Source organism: Vidua macroura, chromosome 6 (assembly GCF_024509145.1).
Source record: "Vidua macroura isolate BioBank_ID:100142 chromosome 6, ASM2450914v1, whole genome shotgun sequence".
Lineage (NCBI taxonomy): Eukaryota > Metazoa > Chordata > Aves > Passeriformes > Viduidae > Vidua > Vidua macroura.
In genome coordinates this window covers 37,214,104-37,240,655 of record NC_071576.1, presented here as the reverse complement: position 1 = coordinate 37,240,655, position 26,552 = coordinate 37,214,104, and the positions used below count along the sequence as shown (strand labels likewise).

The 26,552-nt window shown below is 40.7% G+C and overlaps 1 protein-coding gene across 2 annotated transcripts in view; it reads left to right on the top strand.

Moving 5' to 3' along the window:
• MGA (MAX dimerization protein MGA) overlaps positions 1-22,448 on the top strand; it is a 57,752-nt gene extending 35,304 nt beyond the window's left edge. Inside the window, exons 17-26 of one of the 2 annotated variants that reach the window (XM_053979538.1) lie at positions 328-624; positions 2,033-3,729; positions 9,268-9,392; positions 10,738-10,789; positions 12,447-12,629; positions 13,317-13,428; positions 14,935-15,168; positions 15,802-15,978; positions 16,389-16,541; positions 17,514-22,448. In XM_053979538.1, coding sequence (XP_053835513.1) covers positions 328-624; positions 2,033-3,729; positions 9,268-9,392; positions 10,738-10,789; positions 12,447-12,629; positions 13,317-13,428; positions 14,935-15,168; positions 15,802-15,978; positions 16,389-16,541; positions 17,514-18,823 — 4,340 coding nt within the window. In that variant the 3' untranslated portion in view covers positions 18,824-22,448. The remainder of the gene's footprint in view (positions 1-327; positions 625-2,032; positions 3,730-9,267; positions 9,393-10,737; positions 10,790-12,446; positions 12,630-13,316; positions 13,429-14,934; positions 15,169-15,801; positions 15,979-16,388; positions 16,542-17,513) is intronic. The other variant, XM_053979537.1, reaches the window with a different exon arrangement.
• The last annotated feature ends 4,104 nt before the right edge of the window (positions 22,449-26,552 follow it).

The following is a 26,552-nucleotide window of genomic DNA, read 5'->3' as shown; positions in this document are numbered from 1 at the left end:
CATCCTTTGAGCTATAGAAATACATAGCACAGTTATGACTGCTAGAATTTAATCGTCGGCCCAGAGTTCAGGAATTAGGTAGGGAATTACCATTCTGTGTTGTGGTTGAAAAATGTCAGTGGAGCTACACAGAAAAAACCCAAAACTGTTCTGACCTGGTTGGTTCCATGCATTCTGTGGATAAAAAGATAAAAACTCGCTTTCAAATAAATTTAAAAGAGATGCAGTTGTTTCCAAAATATTTGCACTTGTATTTATTAAGAATAATGCCTGATTTGTAGGCAGTCTCTTAAAGTGATTTTTTTGTAACTTGTTAAAATATTTCAGAAGATACTATTCCACAAGCTGCAAGTAAGACTCCCCCAAAGATAGCTCCTGGAACAGACAAACGTGTTGGGCCTCGATTGCTGCTGATTCCAGTGCACCAGACAGCCTCTGCTCTGCGACCGCTGAACACGCAGGTGGCACAGAGGCAGAAGATGGTCCTTCAGCCTCTGAGGAGCCCTGGGGCTGTGAACCTCTTCAGACATCCCAATGGGCAGATCATTCAGCTTGTTCCCCTGCAGCAGGTTCGAACTGCGGGTGCTCAGCCCAGTGTGCAGCCAGTGGTGCTCCGCAATCCAGGTACAAAGTCCAGTGCTTCTTTCGTTACTGACTGGTGTGTTACTCAGAAATGAACAATGAGGTAAACGTGTTGCTTTCACCTGCTGAAATTGAACAGGGTCTAATTTGGTTCTGTGTGAGTAGTTGAAGAACATAGTGTAATTATTCAGATGAAATGCAACTTAAATACCATGTGTATAATATTCAGAAAGTGCAGTTAATAGCTAACTCAACAAAATTTGGGAGCAAGTAAAAGAGCCTATATGGATGTGTGGCAGTGGAGTCATGTCCATTGTACTGTCGCAACTTACAAGACTCGACCTGGTGATTCAAAAACAATTATTGCTGGAGATTCTCTTAAAAGAATGAGCTGTTACTCATGTTTCATTGGATGTACTGCTCTGTTTTTGTTAGGTTTCCAGGTTGGTTAGTGTGTACACAGAAGATAGTCAGATGAAATGTTACACTACAGTACAAAATTGCCAGGTTTTTTCCTCCTTAAGAGTGTGAGATGAAAAATAAGCTGAAAATAGATTTTCAGCTATTTCTCTAGTACACAGTTGAAGACAGGGTTGGAAGAGTTAGAAATTGCAGGTTGGGTATGCTGTTGTATGTATTTATAAATTCTGACCCAAATGTACTTAAAATGCAGGTTTGCTCTGTAGTAAGACCTTTTCTTCTGTTCTCCCTGTTTCAAAACACACCTCAAAGACAGGGTGATAGAGTGGGGTGGAAGGGAGAGCAGAAGCAAGCACAGTAGATAAAACTATGGGGAGGAGAGGAAACACTTTAATTGAGGTTTGAGCATGTGGTATAGTAAAGAATCAGTCAACAAGTTTATTTAATTTCTTTCTGTTTTGAGGCTCTTGCTGAACAAAATAAACTAGTTGCTGGTTGGTAATATTTTCCCCCTTGTTTATGGGTGTTAAAATGCTGCAGAAGAGTTCATAAAGGTAAAAAAAGATGGTGGTGTAATTGAGTAATTTTGACATAGTTTTTTCTCTTTAGAAGTCTTTTTCTGAGAGAAAAACAAAAATATTTTAAAATTAAATACTATTTTTAACTTTCTTTTTTACTTTGAAAAAACCCAATTGTCTTGTTTTCCAATAAATGTAAAATGGGAAAGTAGAGTGCAAGACTTTCAATGCTATGTCTTTTTCATCAAAAAGCTTAATGCTAGAACTTAACATTAAGTCTGTGGTTTTAGAGTGGGCAATTCATGTGTTTTCTTGTGGTGTTACTTAAAAAAATTCAAGTTTATATGTCTTTATGCAGGACCAACTTTTCCACTGAGAACTTATGGTCAAAAACCTGATTCTGTTATGATCATTGAGAGTGAAGTCTGCTTCTAGTACAGAATCAAATACTAAAAATGGAAGAAAAAAGTTGCTTTGAGAAAGTCTCATTTGATGTTTTGTTTTCCTCGCAGGATCTATTGTAGGGATCCGGTTGCCTGCACCTTCCAAGCCTCCTGAATCACCTGTTTCTCCCACTTCTTCTGTGTCTTCCACTTCTCCTGCTGCAAATTCAGCTGTACAAACTGCAGTACCCAAGTTGTCCCCTCCATCCAACCCAGCCACTCAAGCATCTTCTCTACTTCCTTCAGTAACAAGTTTTGTGTCACAGGCAGGCACTCTGACTCTTAGGATCTCTTCCTCTGCTGTCAGCAGTGTCACAAACCAAACAGCCTCCGAGTCTAAAATAACCTGCAGCTCGGGTGGTCTGTCAGCCACCACTGCTAATCTCATACCTTTACAGTCTGGAAATTTTGCTTTACTTCAGCTCCCAGGACAGAAGACTGTACCAAACTCTATTCTTCATCATTTTGCATCTCTTCAGATGAAGAAGGACTACAGGAAAATATGCAAGAAAGAGGACTCAGGTGCTGCTCAGCAGAAGGAGAATGGGAAGACTCCAAGCTCAAGTGACACGGAAGTTACAGAGTCTGGTGTCACAGTGCCACATGGGAAACAAGAAGAAAATGAGTTGTCAGTTAACCAGTCAAATGCTATTGAAGGGTCAGCATCTGGCACAGTCACACCTAGCAGTGATAGAAATTCCACTACATTAGAGATAGTGGAGAAGAACTCGAAGGTGCTAGAGAGTTCTTGTGATGACAGCTTTCCTCCTCAGCAAGATGTTTCTGCTTATGTCATATCATCTGACCATTCGTACATCAGTGAGAAGCCAAATGATGAGGAAGAAAAAGGGGCTTCAGAAGAGAAAGAGGATTCTGTCAGTTCTGAAACTGTTGTGGAGGCAGTTTCAGCTAACTCTGTTTGTGGGTCATCAGATGAGTCTTCAGTTGCTCCCCTGGATAATGCACATTCACAGATTCTTGAGAATCGGGAGACTGCACAGTTGAAGAACCATGGGCAGAAACAAACAAATGCTGAATGGGAGGAGAAACCAATAAAAGTTGAGGAGGAAGATGCTCAGACACAGATGGACGAGGACAACACAGCAAGTTCTGGGCAGCTACACAGTCAACAAGATCAAGATATACAGGTGAAGATCAAGGAGGAAGAAAGTGAGACTGAACTGTTTGAGAACAAACAGGAATTCCAGGGTGATGCTGCACAGCCAGATGTGGAAAGGAGGGAGTACAAGGGCTCTGTAGAAGTAGAAAATGTAGGTGAGAAAACAAGAAGTAGGTCTGAAATTGGTTCTGCAAAAGAATGGGATAATGCTTCAGGAGAAGAGCATACAGTTGATAGGGAGGAAGGCAAAAGAAACATAGCTAGGCAGGAAGGCAGTGACAGCAAAGAGCAAGGTGCTTGTGATTCTGTGGAAGAAATTAAAACAGGCCATGATATTCTAACACATGTTAACAGTTCTTGGAGCAAAATATCTAGCATTGTACCCCCTTTAGAAAATAGAAGTGAAGTAGATAACAAAGCTGATACATCAGAGAAAAGTGACTTCCTGACAGCACCAGAACAGAGAGCACACAAAAAAGGTTACATGCCCACTATTGATATAACTTCTGATGATATGGAAGAGGATGAAGACGAAGATGAGGAGGAGGAGGAAGAAGAGGATGAAAAAACTGATGATTCTGCTGATGAGATGCTGGATGGTGCTTCTGACTTCCCAAGTGAAGAGGAAATTGATGTTGAAAAAGTGGTAAGCATTTAGCTATTTATGAAGGGATATTTTTTCTTTTTTGTTTTAATTGACCAACTAACATGTCATAACCCATGGATTTGAAAGACAGAGTATGATGTTTGTGTTTTGGACTTCAGTTTCCTTAGGAAGTGTAAATTGGGCTTCCAAGTGAAAATATCCTCTAATTCTTAGTTGCATTTTTTTAGGTAGCAGTGTAGTGGCCTTGTAGAAATTGCCTGTTTTTCAGACAACAGGAGTTATATTGAAAAATTTGTAATAGAACTGTTGCAGGTTGTCTTCCTCCAGTATTTACTCAAATAATTTGCTTACTTGTATTGTGACTTAATGATCCAAAAACCTAGTGGCCAATCTAGTATTTCTGTTACTTTAAGATGTTTTCTTCTATTTAGTTTTTGTAGCCTTAGTTAACATTTATTTCTGGAAGGAGTATTTGAATCCATCCTTGAATTCCTTTTTAAAGTTAATAATGCATTTGAATAGTATGTGAGAGCTGTCATTCCATATTTGATAGAAAGCAAATTGCTCCAGAAGTCACAGAAACAGGTAAAACTTTGTGGTTAGTGTAGTTAAGATACATTTAGATTTTAATGCTCATAAAATCCCCATCAAATATAACCCAAAATTTAAAATAAAGTAATCCAATGTATAATTCCTTTACTTCTTACATATTACTACAAGACTTATGAAACAGTGCATTGTTACTTAAAATTATGAAGCTGTTGTTTTATGAATCAGTCAAATGGACGTATGAACTAAGATAGCCTTTTCTTGGAATGAAATACAAGTGAAAAGAGAAAGGTTAAACTGGAGAAGAGTTGAAAAACAGACAAATTAAAAATAGGAGAGAATTGTTGTGTCTTCAGGATAGAATTCTTTTAGTCCTTTTGTGTTAATGTAGTCCTCTTGCAGTTGAAAATCAGACTAGAGTTCTTTGGTACAAACAGGTCTAGAGGATTCCTAGAACATCTGGACAATAACTTCTTGGTACAGGTACTACAGGAGCCAGCTAGGAAAGGTGCCCTCCTTGAACTGCTGCTTGGTAACAGGGAGGGGCCTGTGAGTGAAATGGCTGCTGTTGTGGCGACAGCAGACACGAAACAATCGAGTTCAAATCTCTGGTGACAGGAGGAAACGTGCCAGCAAGATTTCAGCCCTGGATATGAGGAGAGCAGAGTTCAGGCTGCTCAAGTAATGAGTTAGGAAGGTCCCTGAGGTTACCCACCTAGCTGACTGGTGGGAGCCAGTTGATTCAATCTTCTTGGATTTCAGTAAAGCTTTTGATAGTTTCTCTCACAGGATCCTTCTGGACAAAATATCCAGCACTCACCAGGATAAACACATCAAGTGATGGGTGAGCAACTGGATCATGGGTCAGGTGTGAAGGCTGATAGTGAATGGGGTGGCATCAGACTGGTGACTGATCACTAGTGGGGTTCTGCAGGGCTCCCCAGGGAAGTGGTCACAGCACCAGCCTGACAGAGTTCAAGAAAAGCTTGGACAATGCACTCAGGCACGTGGTGTGATTCTTGAACATGGTGCTATGCAGGGCCAAGAGATGGACTTCAGTGATCCTTGTGGGTCTCTTCTAACTCAGGATACTCTGTTATTCCATGATAGCCAAGTGGACAACTCTGGCTTTTGGAGAATCTCTTCAACTTCCAGAAAAATTGACTAATCAGTTCATATTCCATCTCACTGTTCTCAGAAAAGATGATAGCATCTCAGCTGATGAAGGTGAAAAAAACTGAATACAGATGTTGTTTTTGGAAGTTCTTTTAAGTGGAAAACTGAATTGTTGCTGCCTTGCCTTCAGTTGGGTGGTGGCAGTTTCATACATCCTGTATCCTTTAATAACTTGAGCAGAGTTATCATCAAGTTTTGAGAACCACTGTTAATTCATTCCTGATGCCTGATGGTAGTCTTAGGAATTTGTTGGTAAACCAACAATAGTGTTTAGGTCACAGAGTAGTCTTTATCAAGGTTGATGTTTGAAAACTCTGTTTTCTTTCATCCTGCAAAAGGATGATGAAGCAAATGTATAATATTAGAGATTATAAGAAATGTTTGTTTTGGAAGAAACATATTGCACAGGTTTTGACTAATATGGTTTGGAAAGCCATCTAAGGTATGTCTTCACTGCAAGCTCACACAAATACAATAAGGTAGCTTTGGTTCAAGAGCAGTAAAGCTGAGGAGTGGAGTCTCAGGGGACTGCAAAAACCTGTCTGGAGTTTGGATTTGTTAATCGCTGTTGCCGTCAAGTTGAGTTAGCATGTCAGTGCCTAATGGAGAAATCAGTTTTGTATTTAAACATGTTATTTTTCTCTGGGATGTACTCTTCTCTCATCGTAGTGCTGCACTGGTATTGTTTGTCAGACTGGATTAAGTCAGATCATGTAAACAGGCTAATAGAGGATGTTTATCTGCTTCATTAAACGAGTGGAAACAAAGAAACAAAGACTACATGCATGTCCACTAATAGTTTTGTTTAGTGGAAATACTTAAGACAGCTCTTCTTATATTAGTTCAGAATGTCGACTGGTTTTGGTTGCTCAGCAAATGGCCATTTAAAACCTTAGAGAACTCCAGTGAGAGTCAGGAAGGTTGCTGCCTACCTGTAGTAGTTATTACTGTTTATTTTTTAGCACATTTTCCCACACTGGTAAATTGTTCTTTGTTTTGCACATCAATGCCCCTCAGATTACTTTCCTACCTTGTGCTGACTTCGTATCCTTGACGTAGAGACTATTCTAGTCTCCCCTGCTCAACAGAAAGGTTCCTGAGATGGTATTTTTGCCCTTCTGCATTTCCTACCCTGAGCTGCATCAAGAGAAGCTTAGGATGGTTAATCATTGTGGGTTTGGTGATATGAATAAAACCTTCTGGGAATATCTGTAGAAGCAGACTAATGAGTATCAGAATCTGCTGTCTGAACAAATTCAAGTGCAATGGTTTGGGAGGCAATGCTAAACTCTTGATCTCCAAGGCATGATGATTGCACACGTTGTTCCTGCTGAGAAGGACTGCTTGGCCTGGGCTAAGTCCCAGGCTGTGGCTCCTAATTGTTCACGAGTCCTTGTTGGCGTAAGCCAAGACCATGCCGGGGTTGTTCTGGTATTGTAATGCTACAGGTAAGAGTCCCACAGTTCAGCTTGCTACTCTAAAAACATCTTCTTCTGGCAAGATACTGCATTGTAAGTGTTGTTTAAAAGTGTTTTTCAGTCATTCTTTTTCTGAGACAAATAATATTGAAATTATAAGGACGGTTACCAGTTATTATAAAATGGTAAGCTTAATACAAAGTGCAGGTGATACATTTTGCAGACAATATAAATTCTAACAATCTCTTGCATATTGTCAGCTTTTAGTTCAGAGCACGTATGAAATCTTCATAGAAGGCAGCTAGAGAAATTACACATTCACTGGGGTAGTGTGTAATGGCATCCTGTCATTACTGTCATGTAGCCTCCTCCTCAGCACTGTTGCTGAGGGTCCTCTACCATCAGGCAATTTGCTCTTTAGATATCAGCAATAGGGGTTTAGACTGCCTGGAAAATACAAAAATCAGAGGAGAGGGCTTAGAAACAGGCATTGAAATGAAGAGAGGGAAAAAATGCAGTAATTTCCATAACAACTTCAGAACTCTGTTGTAGAGTGATATTGTTCCTCTGGTGTCTTCATCCCATAAGGTATTTTACCCTTACTCAAAGGCATTTAGAATTTATGTAACTACAGGAAGTAGTTTGGAAAGACTGAAAGTAGTATGGATTGAGTGATGCTAGAAAGGTAGGGCTTCCACAAGCATCTTCAAGAATCATGCTGAACTATGGATAAGGTTCAGCCTATGGCAGGTTGGCAGTACTTCTATAGGAATAGCTGTACTTAACGTCAGAACTACTTACTTCTGATGATCTTCAAGACTGCGATATTTTTCCTGTTGCTAGGAATTCAGGGTAGAGAGGAAAGATTTACCAACCAGAAGCATTTTCCCTTTTGTTGCTAGATGTAAGAATGAAAAAATGAATTACTTCTGTTTTTTTTTTTCCCCATCTTTCATGAAAAAGATGCCACATATTGGGTTTTGAAGGTTTTGAATGCCATTTTTCTAATATAGCATGCAGACTGTTTCAGGCTAGAGCAGCTCTAGCCTGGATAATTGCTATCAAAATTTGATTAGCCCAATATAACTTAACCAGCACTTGGAAAACTTTATGACAAGTGTTTATATAGTAAGCTAATGGTAAGCTAATTTCCTGGGGTCCTTTTCCTCTTTCTCTCTGGATTGTAGCATCTTTTTTGAACTACCCTGCCTGACCATGTTTCCTGCAATGTAATGATGTCCAAATGTTGTTAAGACAGGGTAGTTCTGCCCACTGAACAAAACCAGTATGCATCTTTTGCACATAAGCGTCACAGAAATGATATTGTATAAAGTGGAAAAGCTTAGAGGAAGTATCAGGAGGCTTTCAGCATCAAGGTGGTTTTATGAATGACCATGGGGACCAGGCAAGAATGTGAAGTGCTCTTTGTATAAAGAAGTAGATAAACGTTGCCAGTACCTCTTGTATAGGCAGTATTTTCATAATGGCAGTATCTGTTCAGTAGTTCTGTGATTTAAGTAGTATCTTTGTTTGAATAGTTTTTGTTTAGTCGGGATAATTCACGGAACTGGGTGAAATAGAGAATGGAAGTGTAATTACATTTTCGTGATTAAGGAGAAGGAGTTCTTCATTCTTCATTGTAATCAGACCAAAGATTATAATGTAAAAATTTTCACTAAAAACTGTAATACAAACCAATTTGTTGAATATGCACGTTTTCTTGGGAGAGGGGTATCACTTGGACTTACAGATGGCCACAAGATTGATATTTAGCTCTTGTCGTTGCTACAGAACTGCAGTTGTTCCTTATCTCTCTCTTCACAAATTAGCAAGTTTTCTTGGTCCGGCAAGCATGGAGAAGATGTACTCTTCAGAATATAATAAACATGTAAAATGATTGGGCAGCATTTTGGAAAGAGCCAAAATCTCATTCTTCATCATGTAAGCAGTTTACTATGTGATCCAAAGAAGCCTGACTGTATGATATCCTGACTTCTGCTGTGTTAGGTATGAGAGACCATTACTAAGGTGATAACTGTTTCAAATTCTGTAAAAAAAAAGTCAATTAGCAAGAGTCTATGGTATTAGGTTGTAAAGGCAGTTTAATCTTACTTGAAAACGGTGGCAGGAAAGCTCTGCCCCGTGAAAGCTTTCCTCTCACCCACAATAAGAACATTAAGGACAGAGATGGGTTCTGCCCTTATGAAAACGCATTTTACAGAGTTGCTAGTGGGAGGAATTCTTGGAGGTGACAGTTAAAGTAACCCCCTGCTTAGCACTGTTTATTGGCCAGTGTAGCTGGAGATGTTGATTCCTTGATGGTTCTAAGTGTTACAATGTAATCTCATTTGAGACTGAAGTCAAACTGTTTTGGCCTGAGTGCTATTTCTGAGTAGATACTCATTTTAAAAAACCAAAACAAAACCTGTTCCAGGATGCGTGTGAATACAGAGAGGATGACGAGCAGGTGGACATTGAGACCGTGGAGGAGCTTTCAGAGAAGATTAACATTGCCCGTCTGAAGGCCACAGCTGCTCATATCGATCCCTCCGACCAGAAGTAAGCACTCCTGGAGAGCACTGCACGCAGTTGTGTATCCTACTGCTGGGCTGGCGTCGAGTGATCCCATTAAACAGCAGGTGTAATGCAATGACAAGATAAAGCAAGGCTTCTGTCATGCCTTCCTCAGCACTGGTGCTTCCCAGTGTCTGTAAGGATGGTGCTGGCAGCACTAAGAGTAGTTTCAAGGTGTCTTAGCCTTTTTCTTTTTCCCCTCTAATTAATTTGTTTATGGGGATGCATCTTGTAATGTAAAATTAATGAGTGAATAGCCTCCCTTCCTGCAAACTGAAAATTAGTAGGGTTGTCTTTGTTTTAAATGTGATTTTGCAACCTTTGTTTATTCTTGCTGGTGCACTTCTGAATAGGAACAGTCATTATGTTAATTCCTGACACTGTAAATAAAAGATTTCTTTGGGACCACTGCCCCAGCAAAGAAAGTATTTTCTTATTGTCATATAGTCTGCCATGGTTGAATAGCTTGGCTTAAGTTTTTTGGTTGGTTTATTTTTGTTACTGTTTCTGCCCTTGCATTTATAATGACAAAGGCAAAATAAAAATATGGCTTACTTGAGGAATATAATGATAGTCGTGGCTGTTTCTCAGTTGCATCAAACAAAAGAATGGGGAATGTTGCATCTATCATTTTTGTTTGAAGATTTTTTTTTTTTAGAAACTTTGAAAAAACTGTTTGGTGCTACTTTATGTCTACCAGACAGTTACCTCTTTTTTCCTCCTCTTTAAGGATAACAGCACAACTTTTATCCTTAGGTGGTGACTTTGCTTTAAATTTTGAAGGTCTTTCAGTGAGAGAGAAAAACAGATGTCATGTTTCGTAAAAAACAGTTTTCAAATGTGTGTTTTCTTTGTTTTGTTGCAGCTCCTGAATTATGAGAAAGCTGCTGTTGTTATATATTAGGATAGTCATAAATGTGAGGATTTTGATTGGTGGTTCTTGGTGGGGGAGGGATTGCTCTGCCATCTATATTAAATCCGTGTTTATTATAAACAGAACCAAAACATAATTTAAAAAGATACTTTATGCAGCTAACAGTCACAAGCTAAATTTATTATTTTTGACATATAGTAAAATAGTTTGTCTTTTGCACTCTGAGATAATTTCACAGCTTTCAGAACAGCTCAGTTATTTCCAGAATAATGGCATTGGAGATAAGAGTTCACTTTCTTGAGAAAACTCAACAGTATCGTGCTTTTATGCAGTTACACAAGAAAAGCTAATTTCAAGGCATAAAAATGAGCAATTCTAGACTGTTGGAATGTAGTTAATGAGGATAGAGTATATGAGATGAGTAGCATTGGGAAAAACTTTTTACCTTTCTTCCAGATACCATCCTCGTAATTCTTCGGATGAAACATTATCAGAAAAACATTCAAAGGTATATGTTTGCTCTCCTCTTTCCTTTTAGTATCACACCTCCATTTTAAAGATAAACTTTCATCTCACATGCAGCTCTTAATGTGATTTATCTACCTTGCGGATACTTGTGATTAAATGCAAGAAGCCAAACGTACTGGGGGGGATGTGCTCAGTCCAAATCTCCTTTAAGGCCAAAGGGCTGGTGCTGGCATCAGTGGGTTTCAGATTCAGCTTTAGCCTCGGGAGGAAGATCTGCCTTTTATTTATGACTGCATTTGCTTAGGTTTTGTGTTCTTAGCATGAATAATTTTTACAGCACACTTAAAATAATAAATGAGCAATATTTTCATGTGTTGAAGACAGTATGTAGAATTATGTAGGCACAGCACTGGATGAAGGATTTCTAAAAACAGAAGTTTGAATATGTGTTTAGGCAAGTTAAAGATATCACAGAATCCTTTCAAACCAAAACTCACTGCAGTCATTCAGAATCTTGTGCTGTATTTTTGGGTGGCTCTGAAGCCAGTTTCTCTGTCCATAACTGTCTGTGATATACTTGACATCAGCTCTAGGGCTTCCTGCTGTGGTGGGGTGGGGCTTTGAGTGCAGTGGGAACCTGGTGTATGTCTTAGCTATTAGAGCTGGATGGGATGTATGCCTTTGCCTGAGACCCCTGGATGGGGTCCAGGATGCTCTGTCTGCTTCACCTTTTCCATGTGTCCTCCTCTCTGCCCTTGAATTTACTTTGTAAAACCCTCCCTTGGCAACCATGGCCAACACAGGAGCAGTTGCAGCTGTGCTGTGCTCAAGTCTGACTGGGAGAGCAAAACGGCTCTCAAGAGCCAGATTCCAGGAGACAAGTCTTCAGATTCCTCCTAGTCCAGCAGGCTCAAAAAAAGTATCGCTAAATCTGACGAGTCTTTCCGCTGATGCTCTGGGGTTTGAAGCAGACCTAAAATTATCTAAAAAGCTGTATTCATTACTTCCCCGTTAAATAAATAGCATAGCTGTACAAAACCTGGAAGAGTAATGATGATATAACAAACTTTTAAATCTGTGGAGATCAGTCATTTTGCTTATTGTCTGGCAATCTTTTTAGAAACTTAAGCAAATTCAAATCTTGGCCGCATTCGGTTTGTTGGTGGATGTCTGGGGTGATAAATATCAATGCCATCTTTCACATTCTGACTTACAATGTCTCTTTGTCACCAACCCATAATGAACCTATGAAAGAAAATGGAAATCAAACTAGTTTAACTCCAGGGAAATATTCAGGTCTCCTGTATTTGATGTAATTATTTCATTCATTAGTAGACTTTCTTGACAAGCAAACAAAAAATACTTGGCTCAAACATACATGATTTTGTTGTAATGCTGTGATTCTATCTAAGTAGCCTTGTGTTGCAAAAAATAAAAGCTCATGAACTGGAGGGACTCGCGCTCTTTTCCGTCAGGGTTGATGTGATTATGTTGGTCACTTCTTTGGTCAGCATTTCATTTCTTACTCTGTGTCCTTCTAATTCTGAACTTTCAGGAAAACATAGTAGCAGGATAGCCTGACGTGGAATCTTCAGGTGTCTGTAGAAAGGCTGTAAATCTCACATGCATTTGAACATTGTCTGCCATTACATTGCCTTTTTTGCTTAAACTGGTCAATCTGGTTGCTCCTCCTGCAGAAGCATCAGACCTGGAAAAGAAAGCTGAAGTCCCACGCTGAAGCCTTTGCTCATTATCGTCAGACGCACACGGCAAATGAACGTCGGCGACGTAATGAAATTAGAGGTCTCTTTGACAAGTTGAAGAAAGTTTTGGGGCTGCTGAACCTTCCCAAGGTCTCCAAATGCTACATTCTCAAGCAGGTAGGTATTCTGGAGCTTAAGTGAGCAGGAGAATCATTTAATCTGGACAGAGTAATTATGCTAGTATGAACTCTTCAGGTGAGTCCCATAGAGGGAACTTCTGTCATGTCTGCTGGACTCTCTAGAGCAAAACAATACCCAGAAGAATCTGTATTCTGAAAAGCTTAGTCTTGATGACATGAACGTATATTTTTGGATTGGCCCTCCCCTTGTATTCTTTGTGAATTGTGGAACGTTATGTCTTAATTCTTTAGTGGTTTACTGTGTACATAAGGAAATTTTTTCATCCATTAAATCCATTACTTTTTTCATGCTTGAGAAGATAGCATTCCATTAGGCATTATACAGACATTAAAAGCTTAATTGTAAAGATGTAAATGACAGGAAATGAAACATGAGTGGTAGGTATGTAATTATGCTTCTCAACTGTACCTAGAAACTGGAAGATAAAAGTTTGGGGTTTTTCTTAAAAATTGCTGACCTTTGGAGGAAGGGCGAACAAGATGTTTATCAGTCTTCAACTAGCATTTAGGGAAAGCTAGCATTCATGGTACTTCACATGCTTTCTCTCAATCCTATTTTCTCAGGATTACAAAAATTTGAAAATAAATTTTGTAAAGGTTTCTGTGAAGGAAAATTATTTTGTGTGTCATTGGTTTATAAATCAGTTCCCTGATACTATTTTAGGCCTTTGAGGAAATCCAAGGACTGACAGATCAGGCAGATAAGTTTATTGGACAGAAGACGTTACTGACACGCAAACGAGATGGTCTGATCCGAAAAGTATCCACGCTTTCAGGTGAGACTGGTTTTGGATGCAAATTAGCTGTAATAATGAAAGAAGAGGCTTTTAGGAGTGAGAATATATGGAGTAATTGGTGGATCCAGGTGTGTCATTAGTTCACAGAAAATTCAGATGTGTGATGCCAAACGAAGTTGTGCTCTGAATCAGTGATAGGCTTATCATGCTGATAGAAATGGCTTTTGTTTTCCTGCATGCCTAAACAAAATGTGGAACGCTCTCTGTGCTGGGAGCCACAGGCTTGGGTTTTTTTGGAAGGGTGGGGTGATGCTGATGGTCACTTCACTCTGTCACTGGTCACTTCCTGAAATGCCTTTTCTGCTCAGCCCTTCAGAGTCACATGCAGCTATCTCGGATCAGTACCGAAACCTCCAGTTCCTTGCAGAGCTTTGCAAAAGACTCCTTGTCCTGCTTTCCCAAGAACCAGTGCTCCTATGGGCTAGGTGTCAGCTCTGTACACAGAACAAAACTGCAGTAGATTCTAAGCTGCTGCTCATCTAGACATTACATCTTGTACTTACTATGTCTTTCTGTCTCATTTGGAAGGGTAGGAAAGCTGTAACACATTTTCAACCAGTGTCAAAATGTGTGAACAAACAAAATATTCTTCTAATCTCACAGTCTGGGACTATAAACAGTGGAATACCTGTAAAGTAGAAATGAAAGATACTTAAACCTTTTGTATTTACATCAATCCATTCATGTATTTGATTTATAAAAAGTAAAAGGTATTGTAGTGAAGTCTAGTAATCTAGAAATGTATGAGAGGCCTATTGAGCAGAAAATGAAAGCAAATAACTTCACAAAGTAGTTATCTGATCTTTTGCATTCCTAGTGAGACCTCAGATTTGATGAGGAAAAAGTCCTCTCTCAGGACAGTTAGTTAAATATAGACTTAATTAAAGACATACCATGGTGTTAGAACATAAACACTAAGCAGAAAACAAGCTAGTATAGTCACTTGAACTTGGATCATATAAAACTGTGTGTATATGCAGAAAACAAATAATTTATGAAATCTGTTTGTCCAAGGTTAGAATTTTCATGGCAATAGTAAACTGTATGTGAGTTTACATTCAAATGTCATTTGAGTAACAGGGTTCATTAGTCCAAGAAATTTCATTCCAGGTAAAGGTAACATTTTATCCAGTAGTCATATATTTATCATTAGGAGATGTGGGAGGATTTTTTATAGCTATGGGTGTTTTTTACTAGTACTTGTTCAGCAAGAGCCTGTACTTGTCCAGGCTGATTTCTGCTTATCAAAGTAGCGGAAAAATTCTAAAATGTGTGGATGTTTCTGAAGGGAAAAAAAACCATTGGAATAAATAGGAAATTGCTTCACTCTGATATTAAGTATACTATTTACTTCGTGAGGATGATGGTTATCTGCTTTATAGGAGTTGAATAATGTCAGTGTAACACATTATTAGTTCTACCTTCAGCATTTTAGTTTTGGAAAGAGAATTTGAAAGTAGGGTGACTCTGATAATTTTTCTGTAGGAAAGACAGAAGAGGTTGTCCTGAAGAAGCTGGAATATATTTATGCTAAACAAAAAGCAACAGAAGCACAAAAAAAGAAGAAAGAACCTGAGCCACAGAAATCAGCTGCACCCTCCACTGCTAGCACCCAGCAAGAAGGATCCTCTGCTGCCCCCAGAGAGCCAACCCTGATACCAATGACCAGCAGAAGGGGCAAGCCATTGATACTTGCCAGGAGAGGAGTCCGGGCCACAGGTGGGCTACAAGTGGTGCATGTCCTGCAACAAGGGGAGACAGCCACTGAAGCTGCACCCTGTGGGAAGGCAAAATGCCAGCTGGCTTGTGCAGGCAGCCTCACTCCTGAAACAGAATTGTGCATAGGACTGGGAAATGTCCATATGATAGGTGTGGAAACCACTTGCTTTCAGTAAGGATGAGACCACTACGACTGAGGTCTTCAGGTGAACGTGACTTCAGAGTTTCAGAATGATGGGAAGTAATTCTTAATAAGTTGTCTTTTAATCTCAGGGAGTTTCACTACAATCCAGCAGTAATTTCTAATGTGGTTCTTTTTCTGCTGACTCAAAACCTGAAGTTCAACCCCCAGAATGCTGGGGTTGCTAGAACAGAATCTTTAAAACCTCCCTCCTCCCTCTCTCAACATGGTGGAAGTTTGCTCTTAAATTAAATGGCAGAGTTGTCAGACACTGGAGAGTTTTTTTTGGTAGCTGAGAATTTGTAGAGAAGTGTTCAACATTTGTGGAGACCTTCATGTCATAAATGTACAAAGGAACAAAAGAATGACTCTTTCCAGAGCTGTACCTAATGCTGGCTTACAGGGTGCTGTGCCAGAATAAATGAGTGTTTTGCATACTTCTTTTCTTTTAGACGACTCCTCAGCCTCTGTCACGCTGACGGCTGCAAGCGTAGTGATGACTCCACAGGGGCAGGTGCTTACGCTGAAGAGCCCCCTGGTCCCAGGGCAGGTGGCAGCTGTTCCTTCCACGCTGCTGCAGGCTGAATTAAAGCCTCGAGGGGTTGGTACTACCATGACAACACAGCCAGGTAGGATCACGTGGGATTATGGTAATCAGTATAATGCTGTTCATAGATCTACAGAGCAGTTTATGAAATTACTACATTTTGCTTTAATATTTCGGATTTTTTTGCAACTTGGCTGAGGTAGGACCTGACTCTGATAAGAGAGATTAGATGTCAGTAACTCGAACTGTCAGTTTATCAACAGGTTAGTAAAATGTGTTAAAATTTTGTTATTCAGAAATTAGGGAAACATAGAGAAGAATTCCTAATCACACAACCACTCTGCACTTCTGTTTTTACAACTTTAAGATGTTACTGAAGTCTTGCCTTGAAATGCACTGCTCCTGTTTTCCAGGAGTATCTCAAAGTACTGTATCTGAGTATCTGAAAGGCTTTTGTTTCCACTACCCCCTGTTTTGCTTTTCTTGGGTAAGGTGTTACTTCTGTGATGATTCAACTGCCAGGATCAACAGTTCCTGTCCAAGTAAAAGGAATCCTTACTAACTCTACCATTCCTATTACATTGTCATCTGTTGCTGGAAATCCAGCGCCCTCAACAGTGGTATCAGCTACAGCACCCCATTCAGGTAAGCTCTTTATTTTTCATGGATCTTTGTGCTTGCATGTAGGGAACATTATCCTTGCAAAGCTGAAGGTAAATTGTTTTCTCACTAGGGAGTAATCATAGGTGTTATTGTGTGGGTAGTCAAAGAAAATCACGATTAAATGTTTTGAACAGTTTAGGGGGGCATCTAGGAGATTATGGATTAGAGCTTTTTAACTTTCCTTCATCTCATTGAGCCTGCTTCCCCTCAGGAAAGTCAGGATAAGTAGATACAGGGATGTGTCTGTGGTGTAATGCATCCTCCTAGGGAAACTTCAGTTCAGAGTGATGGTGGGGCTGCTGAAAATCTTTGCCTGTAACATCCAGACTCTGACTTTGGCACAGCCCCTTCCCATACCCTGCCAGCTCTGCTGCCTATGGGAGGGCTATTTTTCAGGACCTCATGCTGTACATTGGATCTTGGTGTGGGGTGGATCCTGGCAACAGGGTTCTGCTTGCCATCTGTTGTGCTGAAAGCAAGCCACTCACTTTCTGCTTCCTTGTAGTTGTTTGGTCATAATGAAAAAGGAAAGTTCACTTCAGATGTAGGGCAAGGAAAAATCGGAGTGCTATTAACAGGGCATGGCTTGGAGGCAGAAAATAGGTAATCATTTAGTCCCTGGAATGTCTCTGTAGTGCACAAAACCAGTACTGCAAGATGTGATCATAAAAACAAAGCATAAAAAAGCAGAGGGAAAATTCTCATTTTGTTTGCCTTGTGCATCACCATCTGAACTGTAGGCATTGCAGTTGGTTGCACTGGAGCTTGCTCTTGTTCTACAAGTTGAAAATTATGCTATTGGTGTGTTAAAGCTTCAGTTGACCAGAGTTGTGTAAGCAGTCTAAATTGCAATTTACTTGAGGAAGACCTGAAAGTGAGCTAATTATACTTACTTAGGAATTACCTCACAGTTAACACATACCCTAATGGATACTGCTTTGTGTGGTTTTGCAGAAAGTGAAGATTCATTCATGATGCCAAAGATTGTTAATGTAACATCACTGGCTGCTGAAGCAGGCATGAATCTAAACCTGAACCGAAACAAAAATTGTAATGCAACAGCAGCTGCAGGTACTCCAGCTTCTGAACAATCCTTGGCTGCAGCACCCCTTGAAACTACAAATAGTGACAATGTCCTTTCAGAAGAAAAAGCCAAACCATGTCTGGGAGACAGTGGTGGAGATGGAAGAAATACCACAGGTCCAAAGAAAGTTTTCTTTGAAAATAAAGATGCCCTTCCACAGCTCTGGAACGTATCATGTACAAAGGAACCTCCTTCAGCAAAGGAGTCCTTCAGCAAAAAGCTCTGCATTGGTGAGTTTGCAGGAAGCCAAACCAGGAGGAAAGATGGTGATTCTGGAGGGGAAAGATTAAAATCCAAAGAATTGTCATTCCGCAAGCTGCAGATCAAAGATTCCAGGATAGAAATGGAATTGAGGAAAGTAGCATCGGCAATGGAGGAAGCAGACCTGGATACAAGTGAGATACTGAGCAGCATTGAGGAGAGTGATGACACCGATGAAACCCTCACTTCGCTGCTCAATGAAATTACCTTCCTCAACCAGCAGCTGAACGATGATGCCTCAGCCATGTCTGAGCTGCCTGGTGCCCTCAGCTCAGATTTCTCTCATAAAGATGCAGAAGCTCGTCGGGGAACAGCCAATGATCTCTTGGCTGCAGATGGGTCTTCCTTCCAGTTTGGCCATTTAGGAGGCAGTTTTAAGGAGCTTTCTGAAGTTCCAGGAGGTGGTGGCTCTTTAAGCCCCCTCCTGCTGCACCTGGAAGATGATGACCTTAATGATGGGGACAAGAACTCTGGGGAGCCTTCATCTGAGGCAGATGTTTTAAAGATAGTGATAGGTACTGAAATGAAGAATCCACTTTCCAATCTGTCTGTAACCAGTGGTGGGAATGGTAAAACAGTAACAACCTTGTCAGATGCCACTAATGTGACTCCACCAGTTTTGCAGATGAAGACTAATCCAGAAGCCAGTAATGCTGACAAGTCATGGAGGCCCATGCCAAAGCTAGCACCACTTGGTTTAAAAGTGGCAAGTGTGCCAGTGGACTCAGAAGGGCAGAGTAATAAAGTGATGCCCTTACTGGCACCTGTAGTTGCAAAACTGGCATCTAGTGGGGTAAAAAATTCATTACCTGCAACTCTTCAAGAAGGACAAGATAACAAAGCAATGCCCACATTAGCCCCTCTGGTTGTGAAGTTGAATACTACTGGGACCTTGCCTTCAAGTTCAGCAGGCAAATAAGTGCAGATGTTTTTTATCGGACTGGAGCAGAGATCTAGAGCAGTGTGGCCAGTGTCATTGTTCAGCAGCCTCCATTGTCTGCAACACTTGTTTTCTGTATAGCATCAGTACTGTGTTCATCTGAGGGGCAGGCCCCAAATTGTCAAGTAAGTGTTAGGAAACGTTAAGCATGTTGATGTACTTTTACCTCACTGTTGTATTCTGGGTGTTCTCCTTTCCCTTCTCAAGACAACAAAGATGATCTGTAACCATTGCTGGGCACATGGTACCCTTCCAAAATTGGGTTCTTCACAGAAATAGTTTATCAAGGGACTGAGAAACTGAGGCTGTTGAAAGAGATTTTTTTTCTCTCCCCAATAGGGAGGCAGCTGTCTTGTTGGGGAAAAAAAAAATACTATCTGTTTTTGTACCAGGCAAATTATCTATGCAGAAATGGCATTGTTCATATTTGCTTGTTTTAATATTTGCAGAATATGATAAGTATGCAGAAATCAGGTTATAGTTACTCCCAAAGTTGATACCTAGAGCAGCAGAAGAGAAATCTGAGACTGCAGAGGGCTGAAGTGAAAAGGTTTTTTCTTTGGTGCTAGATAGTTCTCTAGCAGAGACTTTTTAGGAGCTTATGCACAGAAAATTGTAATAAACACTTATAACTCTCATTGCTGGGGAAGAAAAACACATTTCCTAATGTAATTAGAAGGAGGACAGTATTAATAATACTGAAATTAGAAAATTAGTATTAATAATACTGTTCTCACTCCCACCTCCTGCCCTCACACAAATACTTCCCCCTCTGATGCTTAGGACATCCGTAAGGAAAAATTGCAGATAGTTGAAAGAAAATGTACACCCTATTGCTCTGTCTTTAAATATATTGCTGAAGTAGCTCGAGTGTTTTCCCAGGTCCTATTTTCTTTCCTTCTGTCATTCTTCAAGATGTTTGTGGTGGCTGGGAATGTTAATATCAAGTGTTGCTTTGTGAAAACACAGAATGCTTTCAGGAGTCTTGTAGCCTGGCATTAGTGAGCGAGGTGTACATGTGAATGTAAATATGAAAATACGTGTATAGCTTTCCAAACCTTTCATTTCTTTATAAATTCAGGAAAGGTACTCAGAGGTTTCTCACTGCATTTGCACAAGCTGTGTATAGCAAAAAAGTCAACAAAAATGCTCATTACCAGGGAAATAGGGCAGTATTGAATCACAAGATGTATTTTTTATTCTTCTCTGCCACTGCTTACTCAATAACCTGTAGATGCTCTTCACTCTTCAGCTGTTGAACTGTGAGGGGCCTGCAGACTGTAAAGATATTTATATTTTTGTACACAATTTCTGTTTTCATAGTTTTCTTGACAAATGAAGTTTTCAGCCTCAGAGAGATGATTTGTTAATGAGTATACACAATCTTTTCCTATCAAGTTTGTAAATATAAGTTACGGTGCGCTTGGGGAGCTTCTTAACTACTCCAAAACGGTAAAAAATGTTGCCATGAAAATTGAAAATCATACAGAATTTCGATGGTGCATTTTGTTTTATGTTTAGGAATGTAATTTCATGTCTTAACTGTTCCAGCAACAGCAGCTGGGATTACCCCCTGCCCTCCAAATTGCCCATCTTCGGTGATGCAGTAATCCAGGAATTTCATGCTTCCAGCACTGAGGTTGTGCAGGTGTTGCGAGTGATGTTCTTCCACAGTGAGGGAGCAGTGTTTGTACAACCATAGCCCTGTTCAGTACCCTGCATCTTCTGGATCCATGTCTAGGTTAGATCCATCAGGGAATAAACATACCTTGTGTGTTTCCTCAGTATTTTTATTATTTATATTATGCCACAGAGGAGAGAAGCCCTTCAAGCTCAGTGTGTGTAAAGTTACTCCAGAGACTACGTTAAAAAAGATTTTTCACCTGGCCATTCTAAACAGTGTGTTTTAAAGTAGTTACATACAACTCTCTATTGCCTTTTGCATATTTACTATTTTAATATTTCATACAAGTCTAGTATTAGTGATTTGGAAAAGAGAGTTTAGGTCATTAGAAGAGTCCTGCAGAGTCTTAGAGTTGTCACTTAATGCCTTAGGAAAGGGGATTTACAATCCTAGTAAGTACTTAGACAAATGTTGCTTATTATTAAGGATTTTAACCTTTTTTTAGACTAGTAGAAACAAACGTTGCTTATTATTAAGGATTTTAACCTTATTTTAAACTAGTAGAAACAAATGTTGCTCCTTCTTAAGGATTTAAACCTTATTTTAAATTAGTAGAAACAAATGCTGCTTCTTCTTAAGGATTTAAACCTTATTTTAAACTAGTAGAAAAAATGTTGCTTCTTCTAAAGGATTTAAACATTATTTTAAATTAGTAGAAACAAATGCTGCTTCTTCTTAAGGATTTAAACCTTATTTTAAACTAGTAGAAAAAAATGCTGCTTCTTCTTAAGGATTTAAACCTTATTTTAAACTAGTAGAAACAAATGCTGCTTCTTCTTAAGGATTTAAACCTTATTTTAAACTAGTAGAAACAATTGTTGCTTATTATTAAGGATTTAAACCTTATTTTAAACTAGTAGAAATCTGGAGTAACTAAATTATTTTACTAGCAATACTAGACTCAAATTTATTTACCTGGGAATCTGGTTCTGAGTATTTCCAATAGGCTGAAATTGCTTATTGTTTTAACTTGTAGTCGTTTGTTTTTTCAATAGATTTCATTCCTCCTGTGTGAGAAACAGCAGCAAGACTTGTGCTGTGATTACTTTTAAATTCCTAATCACTAACCCTTGTTTCTGCACCTCACTTTTTTATGTTTCCCAACAGCCAGTTTTAATTAGCACATGGAATTGTGTGTTCTCTGTGGGACAGAGAGGCTATAACATGATAACTGATCACACATGATCTAAAAGAAATAATGTACATTTGAGGATGTTCTGTTTATTATCTGGGAGTATAAAATTTCTGTGTGTGAATTACTGTTTGACACTGGGCAGTAAAAAAAAATTTACTGCAGTAAAAATGTAATGATGTCAAGATGACAGCAAAACCTTTTGGTCCCTAAATGTTACTGGTAAATTAACTAAGAACAGCCCCCCAGTCTGTCTGTAAAAGGTGGCATTTGGTGTGGTTCCGAGAAAGATCTTTGATGGGTTCTACCAGCCAACAAAGCATGTTTGAAATGCTCTTGGGTTTTGCTCGTGTCACTGTCTTGTGTCTGCAGCACATTATTTTGCTATGAATTTAAATGTTGACTCTTTGCTCTTCCCTTAAGCTCCCAACCATTTTAAAAATTACACATGCTGTCATTTGAGGCAATAATCATAGAATATAACACTTCATGAGAAGATTCTGGAAACAGGAGAAACAAGGAAACCCCTGCAAGGTGCACGCTCTTGCTTGACCAAGAGACCTGGAGATTTTCTTTGTTTTTTTACACATCTGTAAATAGACTGGAATGTTTTTAAGAATATAATGAAATGTCAGATTTAGCTTTTTTCCTTTTATATATTAAAATATATCTTTCCCTCTTTTTTGCTTTTGGAAAATTGATATTTTTGTAGAAATCTAACAGTACAAGACTCTTAACTGTATGTGAGAGACAAAGTGTAAAACTAAAATAAACCAATCAAGGTCAACTAGAAACTGGCTCTGCAAGTTTGTTACAGGGAGAGAGAGGAAGCAGAAATGATGTGGTGGTGGGCTGTTGGTGACACGTGGCATTGGACCTGAGCAAGTGGTACATGAATGCTCTGAGGCCCAAGTTTTGGCAGCGCAAACATTGGGTTTTGGTTCAAGTGACCAGACAACTCAGAGATTTCTCCCTTTAGTCTTAGCAGTATGCAGGAAATGTCATCCCTTATAAGAGGGAATTTTCACTTGCTGAGTGCAGAAAAGGCACCAAAGGGACTTTCTTTTCTACAAGATGTACCCTGAGTAGGAAGCCGAGGGGGTTAACACTTGGTTGTGGCACAAAAAGAAAAAAAATGAGAGCTGAGAGATTAGGCCCACAGAAAAGCGCTCTTGAGATTCCTTACCTCAATCCCAAGCCTGGGTTTATCCTTTTTATCTGTTTCCTTTAGAAAAGTTGAACACAAAGGCTGTCCTAATGGGAACAGCTTTGCAGATCTGCCTTTAAGTGAAGTGTCAGAGGAGGGAAGCTTTTTAAAAAGAAATAGATAAAATGCTCATAAGAAGTAGCTGTCTATGGCTTCCACATGCACTAATTGGAAGATAACACTTGCAAGTGTGTGGGGGTTCTTTGGTGATTGGTTGGTTGGGGGGGTTTTGGTGGGGTTTTTTTTGTTGTTGGTTGGTTGGTTTTGTTTAGTTTTTTTCCCCTTTTTTTTGGTGGTATTCTTTTTCTTCATTACGTAGTACATTTCTACAAATGAGAAGTTAGTCTTACAGATCTGACAAAAGAAAATACAATTAAGAGAACAACTACACATGACGGTAAGCAATTGACTGGCGAAGACATGTCATGGAATTTATTTTTATTTAAAGAGAAACATCAGACCTTAGAGGAATGAATTAAGAAAAATGGTTGACACAGTCAACATATTTTCTGAAATTTCTCATTAAACCCTTCAGCCAGGCCTCATCCTATTACTCCTTATTTTAAGGACTAAAGTTAAAGCTTTTTTTTTTTTTTTTTTTTTTTTTTTAAGGGCTAAAGTTCCAAGCTTTTTCTTCAAATAGGAAGAAATATAAGCAGGAAGTATATCCAGTCAGCCTTGCAATGGAAAGAACTTTCTAATAGAGGCCAACAGTCTCTGCTGGGGATCTGTTTTCCAGCATATTCATTGTGTTCTTGAAGATGCAGATGGTGGTACAAATAAACTCTGTTGACAATACAGAGTTACAAGGAGCCTGTGCAGTAACTGATGCTACAGCCACATTTGAGCCTGTAAATGTAATCCAGAAATGTGCAGGACCAGTTTGTCCATAATTGGCAGTTAATGGAATCTAAGTAACTGTCATTTGGGGTCGTGGTAGTGGAGGAATTGTAATGTCATTTGTTGTCACTTGAGCTCAGTGCCTCATCTATTTGCTCTTTTAACTGCTGCTACACAGACCAAGAAGGCATCATTTCACCATAGAGTACTTGGCTGTTCCTGTTCATTTGGAGTTTGTGTTGCCTCAGCTTGCACTTTAGTTGTCCATCTTGTGTCTCCTGGGAGTTGGAGGCATCTGACCAGGTGAGAGCTCTTCTGGAGGTGTCCCTGTCTTCATTCTGTTAATAGAGTTCTACTCCTAGAAGATTCTACCCCTAGCAGTCTCCACTTGTCTGGGTCTTTTCTGATGAAGAGGAAAGCCTCAGTATATCCTCCTGACCAGCTGCCTGGGCCTTGCAGGCTGCCAGCATGAACCTCCCGTGCAGTGTTTGAGGCAGCTGGAGAGCCCTTTGCCCCAGGCTTCCAGCCACACCACCTCCCGCACGCTCATCAGCGCGAGCACATCCCGGTGCCGGGGAGGCCTTTGGGACCTATGCCTGTGTCTGTCTAATCCAATTATGCATCCAGCCCAGCAGCCTGTGGTGTCTCACCTTGCTGGTGTGTTCGGGAATGTCCCCGCTGCTCCCTGTTTGGGTGGGGCCGCTCTCCAGCAGCCCCGGGCTGCCAGCAGAGCTGCTGTGACACAAAGCGCAAAGACCTGTCCTTGCTTTTATGGTGGTCACTTACCTGGTTCATCTTGCTCTTGTGAGGGTTCCCTGTTTTTTTGTAGGGCTGTCAGTGTACAGGACTATGGTTCCTCACTGTTACAGCTGTTGGCCCTGGCTCTCTAATGTAAGGTAGATGCTGGAAATCAGAGTGGACGGATTGAACCCGAAGACAGCATTTCGCCTTAGCTGTCTCAGCTCTCAGCATGGGAGTAGCTGCCAGGGACCAGGATCCCTGTCTGTGTAAGATGTGGATGTGATAGCGGGGTGTATCAAGGGGCAGTCCCAGCTACGTGGGTGTGAGCAGGCAGGCTGCTGTGCTGTAAGAGCAGGGCTCAGTGTTTCTGCCAGCCTGCTGGGACCGGCTCTGAGGAGGAGGGGACAGGCTTTCCTGCTGCCTTTGACTTCCTTTCCTGTCCCTGCCGAGCACAGGGCTCCCTGTAGTTCCCCTGTGTGGCGCAGAGCGGTGCCCCTGGCAAGGGCCCGTGCTGTGCCTTGTGGGCTGCAACCAGGCAATTAAATAGCAGCTAAAAAAAGATACGTAGACATAAGCTGTGCCATTTTTAGCGGCTTTCAGCACCGATTAACTCCTCAGCAGCTGTATGAAACAGCCTGCCCAGCTCCTCCTGGTCTGTCCTGCTGGCCAAACACCAGGCCTGCTAGGGCAGGGCTGTGGCAGCCCACAGCAGAGCAGCAAAACTGTGGGGGTGCAGCTCTTCCCTGGCTTCTCCAGGGCATGGGGCTGTATGGGCACAAAGCCTCTGGGCACGGTCTGTAGGCTCACGTGGGTTTGCAGAGCTTACCCAAGCAATGGGCTCCAGTTTGCAACTGAGGCTACTGAGCATTGCAAGAATATAAAACTCTTTATGCCTCTGAGGTGCCACTGGATCTGGAAAATGGACTTTGATGCCCTGAACTTTCAGATCCAGTGATCTGTGATTATTTTTAGATAAAAATGTAAAGTAACCCCAGTATTAATACCAATCATCTTAAAAAAAAGAGGCCAGAATTTGTTTTTTAAATTGTGCTGGATCTAATCTACATAAAAAACCAAAAGGGAGGATGAATGCATGACACAAGCTCACTGGTTTATGGAGCACTACAGTGTATTTTCAGGCCATGGGGATGGGGACTGATGACCACCTCCCCTTCTCCTGGACCTTCTCAGAGTTAAAGTATGATCAAGATTTGTTTGATTTGTAGCAGCTTGACTGTTCTGTTTAACAAGAACCTCATTAGCAGGACAATAAGAGCTTTACAGGTGTTTTTAGGACAGCACACTACTGTCCACCGAAGGCTGTTGCAGCAGCACGTGCTGCTGTAGCCTCCATTTCAGTGCCTGGCCAGGATTTCATGCAGCAGTGAGAGGAGAAGGGTGGGTCTGCACTGGAGCTGACTCAGTAGTTTGGCAGAAGCAGCTGGGGAAGCTGCTGCCAGCGCTTGCACCACCCATCCCTTGCTGCCTTCACAGTGGCCTGTGTGCCAGAGCCCCTTGCGGGAGCTGCACAAGCTGCTCTTGGCCTGAGGGGCAGGTGCTCCTCTTTCTCTCCTTCCACCAGTCCTTCTGCCTGCTCAGGCCTGGACTCCTGAGCCTCATCCTCTGTGTAAGGAAAAGGGGCTTAGACCCTGCTGTTTCCCACACTGCTCCCTGGCCTGCCATGACACACACACACCAGCACCTTAAAGCCCAGGCCTGTGGCTACACTCGCCTTTTGGCACCAAGTCAACTGCTAAGCACGTGCTGGGTTTTCTCTTCTGAAGAGCAGCAGTGTCACGCCAATCCCGCTGCCCTCTTCTGCTTCCCTCTGGCTCGCCCTGCCCTCTGCACGGCTGAGGGCTTGCCAGCTATACTCTTTTATTCACAAAACATGTTCCAACCTAAGGTGTCCTAAAACAGCAGTAAAATTTTTGAAGGGATCATGGAATTCCTTGCTGAGTTTCTTTTCTCCTGAAGGAAAAACCTCAATGGAGACAAGGTGTCTGGTTTCTTTTGTATTCAATGAAGGCTGGAGCTGTTTGTGTAAACAGCAGCTAAAAGTGCCTCTTCCTGCAGGAGCTGTTGCCTGGCACGGGTGAAGCTG